General features: G+C 40.5%; 2 protein-coding genes across 3 annotated transcripts in view; one reads left to right on the forward strand and one right to left on the reverse strand.

The window, feature by feature from the left end:
• Positions 1 to 1,310: 1,310 nt before the first annotated feature.
• Positions 1,311 to 8,938, reverse strand: THOC7 (THO complex subunit 7). Its single transcript, XM_085236230.1, has 8 exons — positions 8,802 to 8,938; positions 8,426 to 8,543; positions 7,384 to 7,511; positions 6,980 to 7,066; positions 6,026 to 6,083; positions 2,749 to 2,815; positions 2,556 to 2,625; positions 1,311 to 1,685 (listed from the first exon to the last, which is right to left on the reverse strand). Exons 1-8 carry the CDS (start codon positions 8,818 to 8,820, stop codon positions 1,618 to 1,620), a joined length of 615 nt encoding a protein of 204 aa, XP_085092356.1. The 5' UTR covers positions 8,821 to 8,938; the 3' UTR covers positions 1,311 to 1,617.
• Positions 8,912 to 20,837, forward strand: part of ATXN7 (ataxin 7) — an 81,292-nt gene continuing 69,366 nt past the window's right edge. For both annotated transcript variants that reach the window (XM_085236227.1, XM_085236228.1), the window contains exon 1: positions 8,912 to 9,052. The gene's annotated coding sequence lies outside the window, so the exon portion shown is untranslated. The remainder of the gene's footprint in view (positions 9,053 to 20,837) is intronic.

Here is a 20,837-nt window from a genome sequence, read left to right on the forward strand (position 1 = left end):
TGTTCTGAGTCGACCAGCTGTGAACCAGAAGACTTTTGACAGCTTATTAGTCTACAGCTGCACTGTGCTGCTGAAGTTGTACCACTTCTCATTCAAGCTGGCTTGCCTTTAGCAAACTTGGAATACAAACAAAACAAGCTCAGATGCCTGTTCAGCTCAATGCACACAAATTCGCTGTCACTGAGAATGGGAATTATGTGGCATTTGGACTACAGAAGCCCAAAGCTGCAACCCCAGAAATACCACTTAGCTGCTACCTTGTTTGAGGAGGTGGCTCCATTCTGTACAGTACTGTTATTTTAGGAAAACAGCGTATCATAGAATCACAGAATGGCTCGGATTGGAAGGGACCTCAAAGCTCTTCAGGTTCCAGTCCCCTCAGCACAGGCAGGGTTGCTAACCACTGAATCAAGCACTAGAACAGGCTGCCCAGGGCCCATCCAACTCAGCCTTAAACACCTCCAGACATGGGGTACCCACAACACCTCTGGACAACCTACTTATGTTGTGGTCTGATTGAGATCCAAAACGTTTTCCTTTACCCAAACCACCAGAAGGGTTGTTTTAACAGCTAATATTAGAATATGGCTAACAGGTACTGATATGACCTCCTACTGCCCCGTGATTCTTGCCTGCTGCCTTACAAAAGCTTACAGCACTCTCAATTCTCTTCTCCTGTCAGCAAGGTTGAAACCTGTATTTCTTACCTCCCAGCAAACTGCACTCTACGCTCCCTATTAATAACCAAAGTATCTTGGATTCTTTAATATTAACATTACAATTGTTGCCTACAACTTACGTTTGTTATCACGAGGAAGGAAGGGCTCCACAACCTGTTTCATAATATGCAGTTGACAGATAAAATCCAGAAGCAAGAAAAAAAAGAATTATATCAGGACTAGAATCCTAGTTGTACAAGAACAAAGTACTTAAACTGCAGTTTTAAAAGTGTCACTTCAAAAATCATTTTTTAAATGGATGCACAGAACACAGCATGGTGAGGCTCTGATCACTGCAGTGCTTTGGATCAGCTTATGGGGGGAAAAAAAAACAAAGATAGTATAGCATTTTTGTTGGTTTACACTCCTTGAGAAACACTGATAGAAAATACATCACTTCTACAGAATTGGACTAGTGCATTCTGGTCTACTTTGAAAGTTTAAGACCTTGGTTCTGTTTTATATCCCACCTGGATTATGGCATGGAAATTGGGATTTGTGCAAAGGTGCACAAGTGTATTATCAAGTGTAATATCAAGTAAGAAAAAGAGGCTTTACTATTCAGCTCAATGCCTACCAAATACTAGAAAACTGTTTGTAAACACTTTTTATTGACAGTGATTTGCAAACACCTTAGTTCACAATTAATGAACAGAAGATTCACATTTTGTAAGCCAAAACATATTTCTTGTCAAAGTTTATGGATTAATACAAAGGGTCCATATGTATAGATCTGAAATTGTTTGTACCTGGAACAAAAGCAAAACAAGTACTTGTGTATTAAAATTCATAGAAGCAATAGAAAGTTTTCAGCTCCTGTTCTTCTTCTATTGGCACGAAAACAAAGTGAAGACGTATGTGTATTCTTCAAGAGTATCATCAGTAGTCTTCACAATATTTACTGTTTGGTCTCTGCTTCCATCGGAGTTTCTTGAGATTCTTCAGCTTCTGAAAGTTTTTCATCATCTAAAATAAGGTATTACTGTTATTTAAATTTGCTTAGATTATATTTACAAACTATAGTGCAAAGCTGTGCTAGCTAAATTATTTTATGTTGACTGCCTTAAATCTGTAGTTGAGTATTGCTTTATACAAAATGCTATGTTTAAGGCTGATTCTTCAACAGTTATTATAGGAAATATGGGGTAAATCCTGCAGGATCAATTCAAACAAATAGTGCCAGACTGCTTCAAATTATATGTCCTATTTTTGTTTATTGGTGGTTTATTCCAGCTAAGGTTGTTCTTCCACTAAACTCTTACTTCCTTCATCAAATTCCAGAAACTGAAAGATAAATCTTATGGTCGTACAAAAATGTATTTTAGAGACTAATACTTCAGCAAGTGTCATTAATGCTTAATAACAATAACCTTCTGCTAACTGCATCTAGGATTAACAGTTCATTCTGCTTAAGAAGATCTAGAGGGCCTTAGAGAATGAAAGTCTGCTCTTATAGCCACGTGTGTATGTTAATCAGGTCATGCTCACAGACTATACCAATTATTCTGTCTTCAAAAGACACAAGCATCCAGTAGCAAGCATCCAGTAAATAATATTTAAAACAAAATTACCTGTATTAGAGCATGAAAAGTAAACACTGATTTTTAAATATGGTTGGTATGATAAAAGAATGTTTTGACTATGTTTTTGAATTTAGCTCCTGTGTTTCACAGCTTTAGACCCCATTGTATCATGGGCTCCCTGCCTCACAGAGTTAAGTCAGTTAGCTTTTTTGTATTCAAATTTGCATGTAGCTGGCCCACTGCTGCAAGCTATCTCATCTTCTGATCTGCTGAAACCCAGCCCATGTATTTATTACCTAAGAATATCACTTACTTTCTAGAGTTTGCTGAAGCTCATGGATGGTGCTCAGGAGAACATGAAACTGCTTTCTTCTCAGCTCCAACTGGAATGATCAAGAGTATATTCAGAAAATTCAGAGCATATACAGCCAAACAACTCATAGCAGATTCCTGTTTAATTATGTTCCTATTGAATAATTATGCAATAATCTCTATGAAAAACCTACCTTATCTTCAACATTTTCTTTAATGTGAGAAAGGTGTTGAAGTTCTTTTCCCAAAGCTTCTAGCTGCCTGGAAAGGAATTGACACAGTAATTTATTTTTTTTTTAAAGTTCTCTTTTAAATTTACTGAAAAACAGGTTTAAACTAAGTAATAAATAAACAGCATGGCTAATAGTACTGCAAAGGTAAACAAAGCATAATAAAATGAACAACATACATCTAAGGCTACTTTACTTAAACAGGCAATGAACACAGCAATTGTCAGATAAAGTACTCTATCTCTGACAATAGCCTGACCAGACACAGTAGTGGATATCGTGAACTTTACAGTAAATTTACTGTAGAGTAATCCACATTTCAGATGATACATGACTTAGCTTATTCCTTAGAAAGCAACATTTGTATTCCTGCGATCCATGGATATACTCTCATTTTCCTCTCCCATCCCAGTTATTATTTTAATTAAGAGATAAAGGAAGTATGCAACATCTATAATCTTTGTTATTATTCTTGTCTTCTTTGGATATGTAATCTGTCAAGCCCTCTTCAGGACCCTTCTGCAAGCATTTGTTTTCTATTCTCATCTGCTCCATTACAATCCTTTCTGAGATCCGGCACTGAATAATAGGTACCATTTTCTAGACTAGCTTTCAAATGAGGATGAAGCAAACCTCCAGTTTGGCCCTTCTCATTTTCCTGTAATGTCTCTTGTGATCATATGATCATATGATCCATATGATGAGAACAACCTGTTTCTTTACAGGTCAGGTGGATTGAGGCTGATTAATTAGCAGGCAAAGCTATATACAGGTCAGCAAGGGAACAAAGTTGTTTTTTTCTGAGGCACTGGGAGCTACTGCAACTAGTCTGGGCAGGGAATCACAGAAGGGCTTCCAGTCACGATGGCTGGGAAAAAGCTCTGGTTTAATGCAACCTCAGGGTGTTGTCTATTTCTGAGATAGTACACTGGTATCTGGAGGGGAATGCCTTAAATATGGTTGGGTGTGGCACTGTAAACCTTCCTATTATGGAAACAGACTGACAGCTTATAGGCTTATGCAATGATTTCCCTACTATCTGGCTTCTAGTTTCTGAAAGGCTTCTGTTTCACCAAGCACTGTTTACGCATTGCTGTCAGCTATAAGCAGGCAGTGAGAAGACAAGCAATTTTCTAGCAACGTCCAAGCTACACCTGGTGTTTTACTTCTTTTACTTTCAGCTCCAGAAAATCTTTGCCTGATCTTCTCATTTTTCTGTCTCCTTTTCTAAGACTGGTGTCATTGCTTCTTGCTGTAACAGCTCTTCTGATAAGGCAGGTAATTACACTGGCACTGCCATTTAGTGGTTCTGCTCCTGTCACTTCCTGACTTGGCTACTATGCATTACTCATGACTAAGTCAATAACAATTTCTCCTCCTTTGTGCTGCAGGACTAGTTGTTCCAAGAAATAGCCCCTTAAAAGCATTAAAAAAAGTATTTTTCTGAACTTTGTCCTATTGTGCTGTATGACTTGCTAAAGCTATAAGCGTAACTCTTGCAATAAACCATGGTGTTTCTCTTCACAAGAGGTTTTCTCTAGAGTTTTTAGTAACTATGAGTTGATAATGAGTCTCCCTCCACTCCGACTTAAGGGTGGCTTTTCCTGATTCACGTTATGTGATTTTCTATATTTTTCTCTCAAACTAGGGAAAGAAAGCCTTGTAATTAAAACACTAGGGGAAAACTTTGTGCAGTTTCTATGTTTAGAGATCACATGGAGAAGTTAGTTAAAGCTGGAATACGTATGAAGTAAGCTCCCTCTAAAGATGTTTCTATTCTCTTACCATGTCTGATTTGTAAAATCTGTAAAATAGAGACTCTGCTGTAGTTCAAGTCCATGTCTTGGACTACAGGTATGAAGGACTAAAGGCACAAGGCATATGGTGTAGACACTCTTACAGTGCATGAGCAAAGGGATATTGTTAGGAATACACTCTTCTAAGGTGATAAGAGATTAAGTTTAAGAAAAGCCAAAATGCTAAATTCATTAGCTGACCTTACTGACATTTATAGCTCTGCTCAAGAAACTGACACTTGGATGCACTGTGCAAAATTAAAACAACCTCCCCTTCCAAATCTTAACAATCTGGCACCTTAAAAAAAAAAAAAAAAAAAAACAACAACAAACAAAACTATCAATTAGTTGTTTCCATTCTTAATCAACTGACTTATCTGAAAAGCTTCACTTTTAATAATCCTTTTTTATGAACCCCTGATAAGTGGCATGTGCTGAGTAGTGAAGTAAAGAAATAACTAAGCCACAAGAGAATGAACTGTAATAACCAAGACTGAGGTAATGAAATCCAAGAAAAATATAATATATGAGAAAGAAGAGTATGAAATAGTGTCAGAAATTTATAGCTAAACAAATTGCTAATATTAGGGTAAATAATACGATAAAAAAAAATCTTCCTTCTGCTATAAAACAGCATGGGACATGAAATAATAGCTTCCCTCTACAATTTCATTGAAAACTGACAGCAGGATAGGCACGAGCTACATTTAAATGAGAAAGTAACCTAGTGTCATGCCTTTAATCAGGTAAAGAAGAACAAACTTGTAGATGCTGTGAGTCCTGGAATGTTTCTGTGGCTTAATAATATTCAAAAGATGACCTCCTCGTGACCGCTCAGAATGACCCAAAAGCACAGGTAGTTGATCCAAACCCAGCTGTGACAAGTAATACTGGAGGTTATATGCAGGACGAGTTGGACAACAGGTAGGTCTTACCTACATGCCAGGGCAGGTTATATTGTGGTACACAAGGTAGTAATTTATAAGCAGGCACGCAGGAACAACTACTGGAAGGAAAACACAGAACAACTCTACAAGCTTTCTCTTGCTTTCTGTACTTCTTATTCTATCTTACTTGCCTGTGTGATATATATTCTGCATGATTACTTGCTGCTGCACTTTACAGCACTGCCGCGCTATCTCTCTTTCCTGATCAACTTGTCACTGATAAACTGCCGTGCATTTACATCTGAGTTCATCCATTCACCTTAACAATGGAAAAACTTCAAATACGAAATTATTAGTAATGTTTCTGAACCCATGCAGACAGAGATTAATGAAAGAAAGCTGATAAGGGCACAATTTTAAAATGAAACAAGTTTTTCTTGCATCAAAAGAAACTACGTAACAGCGACAAAAAGGCCAAATTGTGAAACCAAGCAAATGTCAAATCTGGTGACTGTTAATTTGCTGGTGTATTATAATCTAACGCAGTCTCATACTTACTTCAGTGTTTCGTGTCTGTCTGGATGGTGCTGTATGACTTTGGCCAATGCATCATACTCTGAAAGAAATTTAAATATTATTAGTCTAAATTCTGAAGGTATAGATACAAGAATTAAAAATCTCCCGTCCATTTTTTCTACTTCTTGAAAAAGTGTTTCAACGTTTTCAAATCTCTACATAGTATCTTCCACATAAAAAAGGAACATTCATGTAAAAATCTATAAAAATATAACATATCCAAGTAGATGACTACATGAAAATCAGTTTTAAATAAAGATCGGGTGATAGTAAGCCCTTAATTACTTACTCAAACTTACCCAGTACTAGGGATTTGTAAAGGATAAGAAAACATGACCTTTACATAGCTCTGCACTGCTTCACATGTATTTGTTTTATGTATCAATCTTAAGTGTTGCTTTTATATATAATCTAATATATATATGTACATATAGGAAACTGTGGATAGTATACTACACAGACATTTAAGATTTTTAGAGAAAAATAAAATGCTGCAAGAGAACTGCAGCATTTTCAACAACTGTTCCTGTATTAACTCTTACTTTCCTCCTAAAGAGCTGAAGGAATACACTTAAATGATTTTTTGGTACTGGGTGTAAGCCTATTTAACTCTTTTGTCTTGCTGTTAATAATGTGCTTTAGTTCTTAAGTCAACTGAACTGTTAAAGGATACTTCGGAGGGTTTCTTTGGCTTGAGAACACCTCTGAGCTACTCTCTAAGTTTTCCTGGTGTTACGTGTCACTGAGATTTACTGGCTTACCCTTACAACCAAACTTTCAGTGGCCTGTGTGGAACCCGCCAGATAACACTGTATGTAGCGTTAATGACAGCATTTTCTTCTGCATTTTCAAAAATGTGCAATCTATTTTCTGGTACAATGCATTTTAAAAGATAACACATTAATAGAACCACCCAGTGTAAACATTGCTCCTTACCCTGGCGATTTTTTCTAATTCTTTTTGCTTGCAGGATTTGTTTCTTGCATTCAGAAATCTTCTCGTGTGCTGCGGCTATACTATTTTCTTTAACAGAAAGACACAAATCAAACAACAAAAGCCAACAATCCATTCTGCTAAATCATCACGAACAGCTCTTTACATTCTATACGATGGCCTGCTAGCTCCACGAGGTTCAAAACTATACTTTAACAGACTAAAAAAAGTTTTTATTTATACACACTTTAAACACTGATAAGACACAAGGGCAAATATGAGTGCTATTGAAACATTTTTTTTAAGTCACCCATTATATGTTTACATTTTGTTTATCAGACGTGACTCGAGCTTCTTTACAAAAGAGAAATTCAAATAAGATTGATTTTTTTTTTCTCATCTTTTACCTATATCCTTGTAGATTTTTTCATAATTTTCCATCTCTCTCAGGTTCATGTCATATACCAGAAGAGTTTTTCCCATTGAAAATTCACACTGTGATAAAGTACTCAGCATTCGTTGGTACTGACTGTAACTGAAAGCAAACAAGACGTTTATTCCTCAGCAGCATGAAAATACCTGCCCATTTTTATATAATGAGAAAATAAAGCCTCAGGTAATGTAAGGAACGGTTAAAACGACAGCAATTATTCAAGTAATAAAATATTTCAAAGATTCAGTGTATAACTGTTGAAAGTGCAGTTAATAATGAATGCTGCACCAATTAATTCTATCATCGTGTCCTTAAAGGTGCAAAGCAGCATTAGAGCACAGGCAGATTCCTCCAGGGATTACACCCTTCCCAACCAGGGCCGGCTCTGTGACCACCACGATTAATATTTAAACACTCCAACGCTTCTCTGTGCACAGCATCATCACAGAACGTCCTCCTGGAATTCATATCCAGCATCGGCACAGACCCTACAGCAGAACAACACGTTGTTGCTCAACCTTTAGTTCTTTGGCCTGTTGTTTTCCTGTTTCTTTTCAGGGCAGCACAGCAGCAGCAGCACAGTCCCCACCTAGCAGAACAAACGCAGAGCTGCCAACTGGAAGACTCAAGTCGTGATCCTGTTGTAAGAACAGGGCTGCTGAACTGTGAAGCAACGTGCAGAGCCCTCACTGCACTGTTAGATTTCAGGATGGTTTGCTCTGTAATTTTTGACATTTCTTGCCATAGCTCCTGGGCTCTGCCCTGAGAACCACACAGGGCTGAACATAGCAGAGATCATAGGATGGCCTGGGTTGAAAAGGACCACAGTGATCATCTAGTTTCAAGCCCCTGCTGTGTGCAGGGTTGCCAATCACCAGACTAGGCTGCCCAGAGCCACATCCAGCCTGGCTGGATGCATTTGAACACAGTTTACTTTCTTTGTCTAAGCAGAAGCTCGGTTTTGTGCTGAACTGCAAAGCAATGCATTTCAAGACTTAAAAACAGCAAACAAATACCCTTCCTCCTGAGATCCAGAGTTGCACCACTTGATAAAACTCTTCACCAGCAGATTGATCCTCCTGTCGTCCCCGGCTCCGTCGCCATCAATGAGAAGCCGTTTGCGAATAACTTCATCTGTGGAAAAACCGGGCTTTAGCACTCCGTGCCGGGAGCGTGGCACGGCAGAGGCTCGGCGAGGAGGACGCGGGAGAAAGAAAGAAGCGGGCCCGGGAGGCCCGGCGGAACCCCAGGCCGCGGCACGGAGCGCAGCGGGGCGGCACGGAGGGCTCCGCGCGGGGCGAGGCCGAGCCGAGGAGCCGCCGGGGCTCCTCCGGGGAGAGCGGCCCGGAGCGGGGGCGGCGGGGAGGGAGGGCGGCGGGGAGGAGGTCTCACCGTCGGTCACGGCCCCCATGGCGGCGAGCGGCGGAGCCGGCGGGGCGGCGGCAGCAGCGAGTGAGGTCAGCTTCCCACAATGCAGCCGGCGAGAGCGGCGGCCATGGAGGGGGAGGCGGCGGCGGCGGCGGCTGGGGCCTGAGCCGGCTGGCGACGAACGCGCGGCCCGGCGGCGGAGCGGCGGGGAGGGCCGGCGGGGAGGCCCGCGCCCCGCGCGGAACCGACCCCCTGGCGAGGGACGGCCCCGCCAGGTGAGCGGCCGACGGGGGAGGGAAGCGGAGGTCCCCGCGCCCGCAGCCAGGCTCCACCTCCCGACCACCGCGCCCCCGGCCCCGCCGCCCCCCGCCCGGGCCGCCCCGCCATGCCCTCGGCACATGGCCCGCGCCCTTCGACGCCCGGCATCGAGCCGCGGGCCCGGCGCTGAGGGCGCGGGGGAGTCGGGCCGAGCGCCCCGGCCGCGCTTGGGGACGTGGCTGCGGTGTGTGGATTGACACGAGGGGCAGAGGGAAGGGCGCGGAAGTGTTGTCCCTGAGGGGTTTCCTTTGGGAGGTAACCAAAGGGCTCTTCCTATGGAAAAGCTAACCAGCGCTGCGATGTGCCGGGAGAAAAGAGTTGTTAAGCTGTTGGATGAGATCAAGTGTTGGGTTTTTGCCTTTTGGACCAAAACGTTGACACCTGTGCCATGCTAAAGTTGATAACATTGCTGTTGGTTTGGTAATGGTGCGTGAGATGTGTGTCCAGGCCCTGACATCTCGGCATTACCTCCTCTTGGTTGCACACTAAAGACATGCAGGCTCGCTCCGCTCGGTGCTGTGCATTAACACAAAATGGGTGTAAGGAAGAAAGAACCACACCAGCTTGCGGTCTCATCTCCGTCTTCCTGGTTTTGGAGCTGTGAGTGATGATGGGTTCTCTTTTTGTTAGGGATAGAGGTGTGTAACAGGAGTTTATGTATTGCTAGATTGTTGCAAGCCAGCAGTTTGTCTCCTGAAGTGACACCTGGTAGCTTCTTGGCGAGGTGCTGCTGGGAAGGGCTGCAGCCAGTGGTCGTTAAAGCTCCATCTGAATTTTTCATAATGAAGAATGTCTAGGGTAGAAAACCTGGGTAAATACGCTTTCTTCTTGGCTTTTTTATGTATCTCTGTGTGAAATAATTTGATGTGAAAATGGCACTTTTCTGCAGAGTTGTGCAAAGTTTAGGCCAAAGAGCGGGTGATGAATCCTGAACTATGTGTGTGCGTGCAACAATACCTTCATGAAATCTGAATGTTTCCATTTAATGTATTTAGTTTGATGAAAATGTTTGCTTTTCCCAAGGTTTTGGTCCCTTTGGTATTGATCGAGTGTTCTGGCAAAGGCGGAGTGTTCTGGAGAAGGCGGCCTCAGTGAACTGTACAGATTTTATACAGCATGGTTTGTTGCTGCTGTCCCCTCTCTACCCACTGATAACCTCTTAGGACTTCAGCATCTTGGAGCATTCTGGTCTTATCAACACTTAATACTATTCTTGCCATTTTCTCTTAGCTCTTTCCTTTCCTACTGTGAGGAGAAGATGATCAGAACTGTAGGGTATTGTAGGTGGGAACTGTCAATTATTGCACTTATTGGTTTAACAGTGCAAGAATACATCTGTGTTATTTCTTGTTCTTTAATCTAATATTTTCTCACTTTTTGTTTATCGTTCCAGTGTTGGTCAGATCGCTTTACTCCACAGTGACAGATTGCTTGAGTAATTAATTTAGAATACAGCAGTCCATATAATTAGTTAATAATTTTTAATGACTTTTATGCCATTCTTGTCTTCATTTGTGTCACTGATTACAGCATTCTTATAAACGCTCTGTCCTGAGTCTTATAAGAAGAATTTAGAGAACAAACCTGTTATTTTCTCTTTCTAAAACAGTTTTCAGATATCATCAGTGTTCATTATCTTTCCTGTTTCAAAATGGGAGCTAGAACTTGGTAAATGCATCATGAAGAATCTCACTCAGGCTACACATTTATGTTAAATCCTGCTGTCTTTCCTCTTCTGTTTTACCACAACGTGTTTTGCCCAAGAAGCCAGTTCCAGCTTGCTGGATTTCTATACTCATTCTTTGGAGTCTTTCAGTTCGCTCCACTTCTAAGCAGAGTTCCTCATCTTGTAAGTATAAAACAACCTTTGTTGCACGTGTATGGGGTGCGTGTTGCACTAGGCTGTACCCAAGGATGTTTTTTGCATTAATTCAGTGTTTGATGTAGGTCTCTGGAACGGGCTCTACTCACTCTTATTTATTTATCCTTCACCAGTTCTTGTATTCTGTGCAGATTCCATCAGCTACAGTCTTTTATATAACCCTTCAATTAACAGGCAGAAATACTGAGTAGCATTGGACCTTCCTTAAGAAATCAGTATTGCAGATTCATGCGGTAGGAAAAAAAGTCTTGCACAGGGCATAGCATATTCCTCCATGCCAGGTAATTTGGAATAAGTACCTGTGCGAGCTTTCAACCAAGCTAAACATGATCTAGATTTTCCTCTTTCCTTGAATTCCTTTACGTGTGCCACATGGTAAGACCTTGAAGCAGCTTATACATAATAATTTGTTACACACCTGTCCTTGTCTAACCAGTGAAATGATCCTCTGTAATGTTTCCAGGTGTCCCTGGATACAGTGTAAGCTGGGTACCTTTAACGCTGTGAGATGTTACACATGCGTAGCAGTGGCTCAGATTTTCATCATTATCTTTTTTTCCCTAAAAAAATGGCTTTTAAGTACACTTTTTTTTTTTTAATTGATCTGTTAGTGTTGAGGTTTTCTTTGTTGAAAAAAAAGTCTGAAATAATTTCACAGAGTTTAAGCTAACTTTATACATCCTCCCTTTAACTGTGTGTGTGTATATATATATATACTTTCCAACTGCAGAAAAAATTAAAGGTGAAGAAGCTTTTCATAGTATTCAAGGGTATAATGAGCTATGATTTTTAGAGCTAAGAAAACATCTTTAACTATTGATGAGGTGGATTTAAAATATTTTTCCTAAGCCACTCTAATAATTTATGAGGTGGTTTTAGATTCCAGGTTTTCTTCGTGTTGAATAACTTCTAAATCAGACTGTTGTGTGGCATTAAATCTTACAGAGATCTAAGTATAGTAGGTCAGAAACTACAAGGTATTTTTATCCAGTCCAACCTATATTCTTGTCAGAAAGTCACACCAAATTTATTTAGTGAGACCTATTTTCTGTAAGCCTAAGTTTAGCATTACTGTCCTTTATTTCTTTGTTGATTGTATTCTGTGATTTTGTGCACGACTGATATTGAGTTAACCTACCAGTGTCACCCTGTTTTCTCTTGTAAATTACTGTTACGTTTTGTCTGCAGTCTTCTTTGGCTTCTTTACCCTCGGTATTTACTGCAAATCAGCAGCAGTGTTTCAAGTAATTGTCATCTTATTCTGTAAAAATTCTTAGACACTTGCTGTCTAGTTCTGCAGATATTAAAATATTCTCTCTTGGCAGATAGGACTGTATTTTTTTCAAAAAAATAGTTTTAAAAAAAAAAAAGCTTTTTCTTTTTTTGCCTTAACAGTGTGATTCTTAGCCTTGTAAAAGGCTTTCCTAACATGGATCCATGTGTTTCCACAGAGCTAGCGCATTTTCGTAGAGTTACAGCGTAACAAAAGAAAGGAGAGCAAGAATGCTCTTTGGGACTGTAGGTTCCTGCTTGGTGAGAACATCAAGGCGTTTTAACACGTGTCTCGTGGAGCTCAGTGTCGTGAAACTGCAGCAAGCTGTATGAGGTGGTTAGATTTTCTCTTAAAGCAAAAATCATTAACCCCAGAGGTTTCAGCTGCATGTGTGATGCATAGGAGGTTCTATGGCATCTCTGTGATCCATGATTTAAAATGGCTTTGGGGTAATTTTTGGGTGACACTTTGTATTTCGTGCATGTTATAAGGAAGCAGCCATTTGTGCTTTTGGAACTGTTTTGAAAGAATTAATCACTTATCTGGTAGTCTCTTTGTTGGCAGGATGTTTTCGGTATGTTATTATTATGTATTTATGTTTTCCTTCCTCAATGCATCAATTCACTGGTTTGGTAGCATTCACGCTGTGCCCTGAAGATCACCAGTGGCATTCCAGAGTTTTCAGAGGAAGATGTGGAAGTTGAATGAGATTCTAACAAGGACTAAGAAGAAGAGTTTGTCCTTTCTGGAGCTGAGCCAGGTGGTAAATGTTTGTGCTTAACCATGGCTTTAAGCACTGGGTGAACAATCAGAAGGCTGTGAATACCTTATTTACTAGTGTGACATCTAAATAAATAGCTGGTAGTGTTCCTGAGGAACTTTTGCAGAAGGTTCAGAGGGAAGCCAGGTGTTTCCTGCTTGTGCTGTCCTTGTAGCAACATTGAGAGAACCCTATGGCCCAGTGTTGGCCTCAGGAGAGCCACACATAGCTCTTGCACAGGTCTGAGTCAGCCCTTCAGGCTTTACAGAAGGTAGTTTGTTGTTTTTTGATTGGTTGCAGTGTGTTCTTACAAGCAGCTGAAATCTGTGGAGGAACACCTAGAATTTTTACATGGCTTTCTGAGCTTGACAAAGATCCCGTGCCATGGGAAGAAGTTGGAAGCAGCACTTCTGTCTCAGAAGATGGAGAAAGGAAGTACTGGGTCTATATTGATTAACATATGGTTTCTGTTTAAAAACAGTTTTATATATATTGCCGTGGATCGCTTTATGGCTTAAAATTATATTTTCTTTTAATAGAGTAACTCTGTCAGTTGTAGTGTTTAAGAACAGCTATGATTTGTGGCTCCAGAAAAACACAGTACACTGAGGTATGTGCTCACACCCTGGTTTCTGAGTCTGAGCAGGGAAACAGAGGCATGGTCACATGCTTTGGTGATGCCTGCTCATTTTCACATTCTTATGTTTTAATGCATCACATCATGTTTCTGACCATTGTTACCCTACAGCAGTGACTCAAAGCAGGGCAAAACCCCCAAAGAGAAGCAGTGGCCTTCTTAGGAAGAAGACATGCTTTCCTTCCTCTTGTTTTCTTTTTCAAATGGGCCAAGTGTTGCTTTGAAAATATTGCTTCAGTCCTGTGAAAGCAAATGGTTTAAACAACTATTTCAGAAGATGTATGTGGAGAAGATAATCCATTTTTTCCAGCAGAGGCTGTGATCCAGATAGGCAGATGCATGTTGTGGCCCTTCATCACTCTGCTCAGACAGGTTGTACCAAAGGGAAGATCTGACCTAGCAGAGGCCAGAGGGGCTTTCAGTGAAAAAGGAGAGGGCCAAATGCTTCAGGATTTGCAAGTGTTTCATTAGAATTACACCAGCTGAAGCAGCTGGAAGGAGATGATGAATATGCACATTTTCTACCCAGTAGCTAAGTAGGAATGTGCTTAAATCCTGCCTGTATCCAGGGCTAAGCACCTTTCTCCAGGGAGCATTTTGGATTCACGCTCTCTTGAAATTAGGATCATAAGCTCTTTCGTTCAAAGAGGGAGTAAAGGTCAGTCTTTGCTTTCAAAACCCAGGAGGTGGTGATGGTTCTGGTTCCCTTTTTGTCATTAGCGGGGCTGTTATCTGCTAGAACGCTCACCACGTGTGGGAGCCTTCAACCCAGCTATCCTCCATCCGGAGGAGATTAATGCTCATAATTCCTTCCATCAGAGTGAATTTTGTAATCAGCAGGCTGTTGGCTGGCGTAAGGTGGTAGTGCTGTCAGAAGGACAGAATGAACTCAACTCTGTAGCCCAGCACATAGCTATTAGACGACTCAGAGCTAAAGCATTTAAGGAAATAATGCATAAAATCAAACCAGTCATTTCAGAAGTGCGAGGGAAAGACATGCAAGCATTGCAAAAATCACTTTCAGATTGAAGACCTTTCAGATTCTCTTCAAAGACGTGTATGAGTGCCTCTGTGGTAATTTCCAGATTTTATGTGCAAGCAGGAATAGAAGTTGGACTTGAAAAGTGTAGGCAGAAAAAAACACCTTGTGAAACAATAACAAAAAAATCTGTCTGATAAACTGCTTTGGGGGAGGTGCAAAAGGTAGCTGGGACAATGGATTTCAAGCCTACTGATAAAGGAGAGGTTGAACACAGTTACATTATATATTTGGATAGTGTACATATATATATATATATATATACATGTTGTACATCTATGCAGATTTTCTATGCAGTTGAGATGTGAAAGTGGTTATATGTGTGGCTATGAAAGTAACCATGTATGCAGGTTAAGGTCAGTTCATATGAAAATCTATGCATTCGGGCCAAAATGTTATTTCTGGGGAGGATTTACAAAGCTCCCAGTCCAATCTGTGTTATAACAATATTTTGGTAGAAACTTGGTATAAACAAACATTCTGTTTTGGTTTTGTTTTGAAAAGTGTTAGTGCAGAATGTCTGAAATCTGTAAGGCATTCTTTCTGGCCCTCTGTCTTTTGCCTTTATTTTAATGAAAATATAAATATCGATTATATGTGGGTGAAAGTGCTCTAATAAAGGAGAAAAGGCAGAAAGGTTGGATTTTATTACTTAAATGAATAAAGATGGGCTTCTAAGAGCTGAGGATAAAACAAAGCCATGCTAATAATAACTACAACTGTGCACCTGTGATTTTGTGGTTCATTGTAAATGTTTTCACTTCAGTTTCATTCCAGTGTTGCTTTGGCAGTTACATTTATTGAACGTTTTCTTCATTTCTGAGATCCGCTTGTGGTTTGTGGGGTGTGAGCATAAAGTTAGAATGGGGTTGAACAAGAAAATAGCCTAAAATGAAATCGTGCACATGTATGTTAGAACATATGGGGATTTTTTTACATGATGTAATGAGTTTGAAATTGAATAAAATACCTAAAGTGCACTTGAGCTGCAGGCACTTGGCCCGGGTTGGAACAGGAGAGTATTTACAGTGCAGTTTTCTAGTAAAGCTTTTCTTCCCTCCTGTTACATCAAAAAACTTGAACAAACAGCAGCCACTGACTGTAACTGTAGATCAAATGTCATCAAAGAAATGGAAGGAAATAGCTCAAGAGCTGCTGTTTTCAAATGTTTATGTTAAGGAAATCTGTCCTGATCTTTCAAGCTCTTGAACGTATTTTGAGCTGTACTACTGAAAGGCATTGAAGTATTTTCAATGGGATTTTCCGCAGTGCTAAGGGAGGTGGCTGGTTTTAAAAGGAGCACTTTTAGCCTTAACTCTGGAATGAGTTGGGTTTGCTTGTTTGTTTGTTCTAAGAGTGCACTTTTCTGTTGGATGAATTATTAAGATCATGCACCACATCCCCCGTGTTAGAATTTAAAATGGACTCAGGGTAATCACAGCTCAATGCAGGCCTGTTTTGTGTTTGCATTTCAAAATAGACTTTATCTTTAAAAATGTCAACAATAAAATGTATGCACTGTATGTAATACGTTTGGCCCCAGCTGTGTGGGACATGGCTGATGTCCCCTGGAAGCAGATGCAGTAAGCACAACAGGGATACACATCAGAGAAGCAGGCACGTACCACCAGATCTCAGATGTTGGCATAGGCTTGTAATGTGGTGGTGACACAGGCAGTGAGTTTCCTAAGGACTGGTGTATTCTCACTGAATCTTCTTTATTTGTAATTGCCTCTTTATAGAGCCACTTCCCCATCCTGTCTTTCTAGAACTTGGCACAGAGATGACAATTCTAAGACAGCCCTTTTGCAACCTGTGTTTTCTTCTCTTTCTGCTTGTGTCAATGAGTGCAGCTGCCCTTCTGTGTCTCTTTTCTTGGTGGTTGTTCTTGGTGCTCTTCTGCAGGCATTGCTCCCTCCCAGAGACCTGCAGTAAGCAGTTGTTCTCTGCTGCCTTCCATGCAGGTGGGTTCTTTTATTCAGCTGCAGCACTGTCATTGCTTGGGGAAAAGAGCAGCCTCGCACAGGATAGCTGCTGGTAGGTACAGGTGTTCTTTTCACTTCTATCAACTCACATTTTGTAAAGATTTACTGCAAAACTTTCAGATTAATCTTTGGCTGGTTGCTTTCCTTCATATTTGGCAAGCAATTTTCTATGTTTCTAGTGCTTCACCAACTCTTTGTGCACCGTCTGTGATGTCAACAGGAATGTGCACAGTTTTGCTGCAGAGCGATGGGGCCAGCCTCCTTTTTATGTTTGTGCTCAGACCATAATAATGACATTTTATTATCTCGGGAACATTACTTGAGTTTTTAAAATGGTAGGAATATTATGTGTACTTTTGCTAGGTTTATTTATAAGTACAAAATGCTACATACAGAAGGAGCATTGACTGTGTTCGAGCTGAGTCTCCTAAACTTTGTTATGTAGAAAAATACGTAGATTATTAAGAATCCTGAAAATCAGACTCTTTGGCATCCTTTAGTTTGAGATAAAGTATTCATTAACTGCCCGCATGCAGGACAACAGGGTCTGTACCAAATGAAATCAGGAAAGAGGAAGTATGTGGAGATGCCAAAGAAATTGCCTAAAGAGGTGAAAAACACATCATGAAAGAAGTGCTGAGAGAATGTAATTCCTTAGCTTAAGTGAGAGGCTGAGAGAGTGACAAGACAGTTTTGTTGGAGAGCATTATGGCAAGGAAGGAAAAAACCAGGTCAGATTGCAGCAAGGTAGATTCAATATGGACAAACAATTTTCTGGTGAAGTAAAGTTGGAATAATCTTTTGCAGGGACAATGGTGCTTCCATTGCCTGAGGACTTCAAGAACGGATTCAATTACCTGTATTGTTCCCAACAGATAGTCTAGCTTCCTGCCTTGGGGCTGAGTGATAGGCTGTCTGACCTCTGGATGTTCCTGCTACCCCTCCTTTGGTTAACAGACATCCAACTACAAACTGGTAGGATCAAAGCATAAGACCATTATATCCCCCTCTATGGCCTGTTTCAGCAGCTTTACTTCAACTCGAGTTTTCTGTATTTGTAGGAAAGGCTATGGCAGTTGTTAGGTAAAGGTTTTGGTTTTCAGTGGGTTTTGGTTTTTTGGGAGAGCATTAGTTGCATGTAGGCCTCTAAGAAGATGCTATAGTATCTCTTCCTCTTTGAATATTCTTTAGTCTGATGTTACGTTACATCCAGGCTAGTTATAGGGTTGTTATTCTACCTGGAAAAGCCAAGAGAATTTGTGCAGTGCTTTGTGCAGGTCAGTGCGGCCCAAGCGTGGATCTGAAGGAGCAATTGTTGCATGTCACTGCATGCATGCAAGGGGTAGAAATTGTTGCTTTTGGTAAACTGCAGTGTGACTTCGGTTCATAGGTGCTGCGAGCTTTGTAATGGCATTTAATTTTGTCTGTGGATATATACCTAATTAGGGAAAATAGACTTCTTGGTGGGACTGGCAGTAAGAGGGAGGTGCAGTGTGTGATTTCTTCACAAGACATTAATAGTATAATTAATAAATGGCTTTAATAGCCAAAGACTTTGTTAGCAAACACACACGAGTGACTTCTTATCCATCTATGGTTTGCAGAGAAAGTGACTGCTACAGGAGTACGTCAAAATGCAAGTTATTTGATTTCCAGGTAAATAATGGCAATGACAACAAATCTTTTTATTTAGTTAACGAGCACCCAGTGGTTGCTTAATTTGTGAAACTTGAGTGCCCTGTTAATAGCTACGTGAGTAGTGGTGGAAAAACGTAGATATTTTATATAGTATAATAGAGAGCCCTGAGTTAATGTAGTTATAAACATGTGACAGATGGATACTGTGTAAGAAGTCTTGTTGGCTAAGTGGGCTTTTGTAACATTTAAGCCATTGGTTTGTTGGTGTCAGTATGAATACAGGTTGATTTGCCAGCTAAAGATGGCATTTTGCATTCACCTTCTTAGCGTGAGCACACAATGTGAAACACAGGACTTACTTGCAAAGCAGTATAATGCTGTTTTACGTCTATTTTCCCCATGTGTACAACTCCAGTGTTTATAACAAAATGAAATTGTCTTTTCAATTTAGAAAGAAAAGATAGGAGACACGGACCAAATGCTCATTAGCCATTAAGAAGAGAAACCCAAATAATTTTTAAGGTAGTTGTAGCCTTTTAGAATATGAGTTGTTGTTGTTTTTAAATGGTTGGGATTAACATTTCTCTCTTTGCTCTGACATTTTTCTCTGCTCCTTAACACCAGCGTTGTGTGCGAGCCGGTGGCTCTGACTGTAGGTGGCAGTAGGTGGTAGGCAGAAGGGAAGGCTGCTGGGGTGCTTTGGCTTGAACCCTGCTATCTGCTCTGGTTGCCTTCTCTAGTTGGAATTTTTGTGGTGTTGGGTAGCAGTAAGTGTCACTTCAGCTTCTCCCGCTTTCAAATGGAAACAGAAATGCTATGAAGAAAGAAATAAGCAAAAAAGAAAGGCAAAAAATAAGGGTAACTGAGAAAATGGTGCAGTGAGACATTGACAAAGGAGAGCTTTGGTGATGCTAAAAATAGTGAAGAGACTTCTTTACAGATCAGCAAGACTCTTGTCATAGATTAGCAGAAGCAGATTTCTGTTTATGATGGGGGGAATCCTCGTTTCCTGCTAAATTCAGTTTCAGTAGGTTGCAAAAGGTGCAACCAGGGATGAGAGGAGTGGAGGAATAGTACGTTGTTGCACCCTGATTTTTAGAAATGAGGATTTCCTGACAGCCTCACAGGTGTGTATCATTTAAAAAATACTTCTTGCTTTAGATGTCATGTCTTCCACCTCTGCCCTGTCCCTCATCCTTCTTTTGCAGTGTCCATCTTCTGCTGTTTATTTCTAACCTCTCCTGTCCACATGCAGGCAATTCCTTTCCTTCATTCCTGTCAGCTCTTTGCCTCTTGACTCTCCACTCTTTCTTCGAAACGAAGTAGAGTAGGCTTCAATTTTTCTCTCTCCTTTTCCTTGAACAGATCTGTTTGCCTGCTGCCCAGTCACTGCTTGCAGTTGGACGTAGCAGTGCTTGCGTGCTGCTGCCTGTTGTAACTGCAGAGCAGCAGCAGTCTCTCACTACTTGCTGCGCTGGGATGATTATATTTCAGGAGACGAATACAGTTTGATAAGAAAGCTATTGTTGTAATAAATACAGTTCAAAAACAGGAATTAATCTATAAATTTTATTGATATACGGTTTTGAATTCATTGCCAAATTACAGGCTTGTTTACCGCTGCTCAAATCTCAAGAAGCTCCTTGGAAAGCACTGGAGTCACTCTGGGTTTACAGAGGGATACTTAAGATCAAATCTTGGCCTTCAGTCTTGACAGTAAGAAAATGATTTGCTGTTATGTTGTATATATATGTACGTGTAACAGCATTCGTAAAGGGGCTGTGATGCTGCACGTGCTTTGCATGTGTTCTGCAAGGCAGGGCTTGTGCTAAAAATCAGTAACTGATAAGCAAAGGATGTTGATTCTTGCTTAATATAGTCCTAGCGACGTCCCTTCATTTTTTAAACACAATAGTTTGACAGTGGAAAAATACAGATTTCTGAAAAGTAAGATACTATGGTTGCAGGAAAAAGGGAAAAAAAAAAACCAACACAAAAACTAAAGCTTGAATCAGATATTTATTTTTACATGTTTGTAGTGAAAAATACCATTGGCACATTATGTCAAGTCTTGCAATTCACAGTCAAGTGTGTTTCCAGAGACAGTTTGACAAATGTGGTCTATCATTTATAAGAGAAAGCTTTCTGAAGAGAGTTAGCAGTGATCTAGTGCAGTTTTCTGTGTGAAGCTCATATGCAAGAAAGACGAGATAGAGATAATTTTGGAATTATGTCAAGATTATGTGTTAGTATGACAGGTATCACAGTGCCTAATAGATGGCACAGCACAGAGATAATGAAGAGTGATGCTTTCCGTTCCCAGCCCTGTGCTGGGCCTGGTAGGTAGCTGTGGGCAAATCACTCTTCCTCAATTTCTCTGTAAAAGTGATGATAATGATGTGTATTATTTTGTGTTTCATTTTGAGATCTAAAGGGAATACATAAAAATGAAGTGGTACAAATGCGGTGGGAAATAGAAGGTAGTAAAATAAGCGTTTGTATTACAGCTTTGTACTGGCAATTGACAA

This window comes from Meleagris gallopavo, chromosome 14, assembly GCF_905368555.1.
Source record: "Meleagris gallopavo chromosome 14, MGAL_WU_HG_1.1, whole genome shotgun sequence".
NCBI lineage: Eukaryota > Metazoa > Chordata > Aves > Galliformes > Phasianidae > Meleagris > Meleagris gallopavo.